Source organism: Myotis davidii, unplaced genomic scaffold (genome assembly GCF_000327345.1).
Source record: "Myotis davidii unplaced genomic scaffold, ASM32734v1 scaffold502, whole genome shotgun sequence".
Classification (NCBI taxonomy): Eukaryota; Metazoa; Chordata; class Mammalia; order Chiroptera; family Vespertilionidae; genus Myotis; species Myotis davidii.
In genome coordinates this window covers 627,588-634,511 of record NW_006293000.1, presented here as the reverse complement: position 1 = coordinate 634,511, position 6,924 = coordinate 627,588, and the positions used below count along the sequence as shown (strand labels likewise).

The following is a 6,924-nucleotide window of genomic DNA, read 5'->3' as shown; positions in this document are numbered from 1 at the left end:
AGCAGGAACAGAAAAATATATTTGAAAGATAATGGCTGGAAAATTTCCCAATGTGATAAAATGATAAACCTATAAAGTTCAACCAATTTTCAGCATGTGAAATATAAAGTATACCATGGCTTAAGATCAAGGATAAATGGCCTAAAAAATAGTCTGGGAAAACAGACACATGACATAAAGAACAACAAATGGGAGACATTGCAACGTGTGTACTCAGAAGAGGGGGGAAAAAAAATCCTGTCACCTAGAATCTATATCCAGTGAAACTTATCTTTCATCAATACAAAGGTGAATTACCTTTGGCCTGTTTCTCAGTGGTTAGAGCATCATCCTGTGCACCAAAGGGTTGTGGGTTCAATTCCCAGTCGGCACATAACCAGTTAGGGTATTCAATCCTTCATTAGGGTGCAAGCATGAGGCAACTGATTGATCTTTCTCTTTCTCCCCTCCCTTTCTCCCTCTCTCAAATCAATGAAAAACATCCTTGGGTGAGAATTTTAAAAAAAGTAAAAAAAAGTAAAGGCTGTTTCAGACATGTGAAGGCTGTAATAATTTATTACTATAAGCAGGTTAGCATTGTAAGAAATATTCAAGGAGGTCACTTAGTCAAAAGGAAACTGGTTCCAGATGGAAATCTGCACTTACCAAAGCAGTGAAGGGCACTGAGAATGCTAAGTATGTAGGCAACAGACTGTTGCCTCTTCTTAATCTCTAAAAGGTAATCATTCAGATTAAGAGTAACAACAGGCTATTGTTTGCTTTATAACCTATGTAAATAAAATATACAATAAAAATAACATGTCATAAAGACTGGGAGGAGTTCTTAGGCTATGCACAAAGTGGTGTAAGTTAAAGATGCATACTGTAAATCATCAACTGCTTTTAAAGGACAGCACAAATGTGTGGAATGCTGCTAAAGCAGTGCTTAGAAGAAATTTTTAAAAATTAAACCTGTATTTCAGAATAAGAGATGACTCATTAATCTCAACTTCTTTTAAGAAATTAGAAAAAGAAAAATTAAAGCAAAATAAGGAGAAGAAAGGAAGTAATAAAGATAAATGCAGAAATTAGTGGAATAGAAAATACAAACAATAGAGAAAAATGACAGCAATCAAAAGATAGTGCTTTAAAAAAACAGTATTAGTAAACTTCTAATCAGACTCTTCAGGGAAAAGAGAGACTATTCAAGTTACCAGTGTAAGGAATGTGAGAGGTATTATAACTATATATGCTAACATATTAAAAGGATAATAACGGATATTCTGGACAACTTTATGCCAATAAATTCAACAACTTAGATAAACTACACACATTTCTTGAAAAACACTATATCAACTAAAGACATTTAAGTTGTAGTTAAACCTCACAGAGAAAACTGTATGTCCAGATGATTTTACTAATGAATTCTATCAAACATATATGGAAAATAGAGTACTATATATTCTACATAAACTCTTCCAAACACCTTCAGGAGGTGGGAGTACTTCCCAATTCATGAATGTCAGCATTATGAGATACCATAATCAGACATTATAAGAAAAGTATAGTCTGATATCTTCATAAACATAAGAATATATAAAAAGAATACATGATCAAATGAGATGTAACCTACGATAGAAGATGGTTTAGTATTTTAAAAGCAATCAGTGTAATTCACCATTTTAACACAGTGAGACTGAAAAGTCTTATGTTCATTTCAGTAGAAAAACCATTTGACAATATCCAGGGTTCATTTCTGATAAGACCTCTGAGCAAATTAGTGAAAATAAATTTTTTTCAACCTGACACATTTTATCTGAAAAATCAAATGTACTATTAAAATGGCAATTACATTGGAAAGAAAAGATTTGACTATTACATTGCCATTTTACCTGAAGTTCCCCTGAGTAATATTGTAATGTTAGGTTGTGTTTATTGATGGATTATATATTTTAAAGGAATTAGGACATAGGATTTTAAATAAACCAAAAAGTAACTTATTAGTGGATCATTATGATCACTTCTACTTAACGGGTTTTTGTTTTGTTTGTTGGTGGATTGTAGTTAGTAAACATGGTTTCATTCAAGATAATTGGTAAATATTATAAAATATATTTTATTTTTATATGCAATATCTTTTGTTTTGCCTTGACATTTTTTTCAACGTTTTGTTGATTTCCCATCTTTATGCAGACTATAATTTCACCTACAAAAATAAATTCATTATTTGGGGGGGCCTATTGCTTACATGTCCACTGAATTTAAGGATGTCTAATTTCTACTTTTTTTCTTTGTTTAGGAAAACATAGAACCTCTTCAGGTATCATTTGCTGTTTCGAGCCCTCTTAGTAAGTCTTCAGTCTATGAGACTCTCTCAGGTAGTAACATTTGTTTATCTTATATTCATAAATGTTATTTGCACTGTCTGTGTATATGAAATTTAATTTCCCTATTTTCTTTTTAAATTTTTATTTTTATTAGAACAATGCATACTTGGCATAAAAAAACAAATAGTGTAGAAAAGCTTATAAGAAGCCTCTTACCCATCCATTTTGATTTCAAGTCCCACTTCATAATCATCCACATTTAACTTAGATGGGAGCTACTTTTCCCAGTTAGAAAAGTGGAAATGACATGAATTGTAAGGGTCATTCTGAAATATCCAAAATTGTTTATCAATATTAACATGGCATGTTGGGCACATGTACTTTCCAAGGTCTCTGGCTTTTTTATGATTGTGACAAGGTGACAAGGCACCAAATATCGCTGCACTTTCCTGACAGACCGGAACTTGGCTGGCAAGCATGTCATGGGAAAAAACACCTAGGATGGGAATCATTATTCATACCTTTCCCCTGGTTGAAATCTTTTAATGGCTTTTCGTTTGCTATTGGGCACGAACAGAGCTCATTAGCACAGAATCCAACACGTGCATTGTCAAAGTAGCTAAAATTTGAAGCATTTGTCTATCAGGTTCAAAAGCATATGCTCTTCATACTGCCTTTCATGAAAAGTAATCAGAATTTTCCTGAACTTTGTAAAATAAGATATTTTTATTATCATCTTAATGCCCTTTATTACAATTTCATTGTACAAAATGTAGTTTGGAATAAATGGAATGAGTGAAAACATGAATATTTATAATATGATTTAATCTGTTATCTGAACAAGATAACACGCATTTTCCATGGAAAATGTTAAAAGTTTCTGAGTATTCAGTAAACTTAAAGTTTTAATATTTCTGAGTCTCAAAATGTCTTCCTAATGATAATTATGTTTAGATATGATAATATAGTAAAAGCAAAGGTGGGTATTCAAAAGCGTATGCAGTATCTGAGAAATGGTGGATCTTACACTGTTTTGTTAACTACCCTAATTTTGCTTGTGTTTTGTTCTTCAGGCACGGATACATCTGCAAATAACCACGAGAAAATACCTTCCTGTAAAGATGGTAGGAGAACACGGACCTCTAACAGAAGAAGCGTAAGTGTTTGTATTTGGTACAATGTATTTTTTTATTTTTTATTTTGCATTAGATTTTTTCTTTTTTCGTGAGTAAGTGATGATGGGTAAAATCTTAGCTGGAATGGTGTTATTAAGAACTAGTACTTTATCCTACCTAGCATGTCACCCAGGTAATGATGTTTCCTGTTTTGGTTTTAATTAATTCTAGTAGAAGAAAAATCCAGTAAAACAAGAAGCTTTCAGAGTTTGTGTTAATGTGGAAGATAATCTTTTTGAAAAGCTTTTTTGAAATCTACATTGTTTTGTAGATTTTGTTGAGTTACAAATTGGAGGAGAGTAGCATTATTTAAAACTATACTTTGTTTTGTGTTGTTTTTTAACACAGGGTTTCAGTTATTTTCAGTATGAGCCTAATTTTCATTGAGTGCATATCTTTTGGTATTTTATTAAATTACATAAAATTGGATATCTATATATGCACTATGTTATATGTTACAGGGTTTTTAGCTGATATTGTTAGATGATATATCTAGAATTCAAACTGAGATAATCTAATAGTTCACGGTTGTTTTTTCATATAGCTCAACTGCAAGCAGTTAGGTGCTAACTTCTGGATGCTCAATAAATATTTTGGTGAATGACTAAATCAACTAATACTTAAAGTTTTTTTTCTTCCTTATAATAATTGGGCAAAGTGCGTATGCTTCTGGGTCCATGTTTGATAGATCAGAAATTAGTAATTACTGTTTCCCTCAGGTGAGGTTAAGTTGGTTAAAATACATCTAATGAATTTGTGAATTTAGAGGAAAATATAAGAATAGTAGAAGAGCCTGGGAAAGAAAATAAATGTGAGAGAACATGCATTAAAATGTAACTTCTTGCATTGTATGGTATGCCTACTTTAAATTTTCTTTATAGCAGTTGATCAGTTTTGCAGGAGATAGTGTTTGCAACTTACTTAATACAGAAGCTCAGCCTTGCCAAGAAAAGAAAATCAAGAGGAGGAAATCTCAAGAAAGCAAGTGCACAGACAGAGCACGTCCTAAAAAGAATCCGGTGAGTGTGTGTCCAAGATTTAGTACAGAGTAGAAGTGTGTGTGGTTGGGGAAATATGGAAACAAAATTTTTGGTTTTTTACTTTAACATCAGACCAAGAGTATTAAAATCATCTTATAGAATAGTAAGGGCCATAAGAGATTACATACTGAATTCTATATTACCTGAGGGCCTCTTTGAAGCTTCTTTCTTGTGTTGGGTAAATCCAGCACAGTAAGTAATGGCACTGAAATGTTAAGTCAGTTCTTATCTCTGAATCTAATCTAACCTGATCCTATTTGGGGAGTCCTCTAACTTTCTGGACAGGGATGAGTGCACCCTCTGCACTGGGTTGACCTTGTTTCTGCCAGTGGCTGAATCGCTTCTCCACATTTAAGGAAAAGTTTAGAAACTAGCTCTCAGTCAGTGTATCAAGGCCTATCCTGGCTCAGATGCCTTCACCTTCTTCCAGTGGTCGGCAAACTCATTAGTCAACAGAGCCAAATATCAACAGTACAACGATGGAAATTTCTTTTGAGAGCCAAATTTTTTAAACTTAAACTATAGGTAGGTACAATGTTATTAACTTAATTAGAGTACTCCTAAGGCTTAGGAAGAGCCACACTCAAGGGGCCAAAGAGCCGCATGTGGCTCACGAGCCGCAGTTTGCCAACCACGGGATAACCGATCCTAACACCTTAACCCAGTTACTTGTCCCTCTCCCATTCACTGATCTAGATCTTCCTCTGCCATACCCTCAAGCTTGTTAATACCCAAGCCCCTCTCACTTTTTTTAAAAAATATATTTTATTGATTTTTTACAGAGAGGAAGGGAGAAGGATAGAGAGTTAGAAACATCGATGAGAGAGAAACATCAACCAGCTGCCTTCTGCATAAGCCCTACTGGGGATGTGCCCACAACCAAGGTACATGCCCTTGACCGGAATCGAACCTGGGACCCTTGAGTCCGCAGGCTGACACTCTGTCCACTGAGCCAACCCGGTTAGGGCCCCTCTACTTTTAATAATATACATTTATATGTCTTACTCTCCATTCCCAGCCTTATATCCATTCTCGTTCAGACTCCCTTACTCATATCCCTCTGCTGGTGCTAATAATCTTCTGGCCCCTCTGTTTACTCTTAACCTTTCAGCTGCCCCTTAATTTCCCATGTTTCCCTATTTATTCTAAACCATGTGACCTGTTTTCAACCACTCCTGTTAGTAACGTCAGCTCTGCATCCCTTTCATTCCATGTCCACTCTGGACTAATCTAGCCAGGATCCTCTCTCCCATCTAACATCGCTCCTGGAGACACACAGATGCTTCTGCAAATCCATCCCACATAGTGTCTGACGTTTGGTCTCATTCTCCACCACTTCGCCACTTCACTGTATTTTTCCAGAGTATCCGCTGAGGCCTTGTTCTCACCATCTCAGCAACATTCAGCATCACTGAGAACATTCTTACAGTTTATGTAAAAGGTTTATTTTCTTCCACCTACCCTTAGATGTTTCTGTTACCCAGAGTTCTATTCTTTGCCCTTACAAATTTTGTATTTTCTGGGTGATTTCATATGCAGCATGGATGGCTGATAACTCCCAAATCTTTCTGATCTATAAACATTAAGTTCAACTGCCTACTGGACATCTCTTCTTAAACCATCCTGCAAACATCTAAAAAAATCAACATTTCAAAACTAATAACTTCTTCAATTTCATCTCCACACACACCTACCTAAAACAGTCAGTAAACTTTTATGCTTCATAAAACAAAAACTTCCTCCTTTCTTGGTTTAAACATGGCACGGTCACCCCCAAGTCAGCAAAATCAGAAGAAACTGAATGTTTTCCTGGTTCAGTCCCTGTTTTAGGTCATGAACTCCTTTGAAAGATCCCTTTGCTGAAAAAAATACACATACTTTTTTTTTTAATCCTCAACTGAGGATATTTTTCCATTGATTTTTAGAGAGAGTGGAAGAGAGAGGGAAAGACAAAGGAAAATATCAATGTGAGAGAAACACATCGATTGGTTGCCTCCTGCATGGGCCTAAGACATGGAGGAACCTGTAACAGGTACATGCCCTTGACTAGAATCGGACCTAGGACCCTTGTGTTCTGCAGGCCTATGCTCTATTCACTGAGCCAAACTGGCTAGGGCAGTGGTTGGCAAACTCATTAGTCAACAGAGCCAAATATCAACAATACTTCTTCAAAATATACCTGCCCAGGCCAAAAACCGACTTCCGTGCATGGGCCACGAAGTTTCAGTCGCACTGTACATGCATGCCCACACGTGGTATTTTGTGGAAGAGTCACACTCAAGGGGTCAAATAGCTGCATGTGGCTTGTGAGCTGCAGTTAGCCGACCACTGGCTAGGGCAGTGATGGCGAACCTATGACATGCGTGTCAGAGGTGACACGCGAACTCATTTTTTTGGTTGATT

General features: G+C 35.7%; 1 protein-coding gene across 1 annotated transcript in view; it reads left to right on the top strand.

The window, feature by feature from the left end:
• The window catches only part of CDCA2 (cell division cycle associated 2), a 70,249-nt gene that overhangs the window by 43,051 nt on the left and 20,274 nt on the right, over positions 1-6,924 (top strand). The window contains 3 exon segments of the mRNA XM_006766439.2: positions 2,279-2,357; positions 3,380-3,462; positions 4,363-4,500. Of these exon segments, the coding sequence (XP_006766502.1) occupies positions 2,279-2,357; positions 3,380-3,462; positions 4,363-4,500 (300 nt within the window).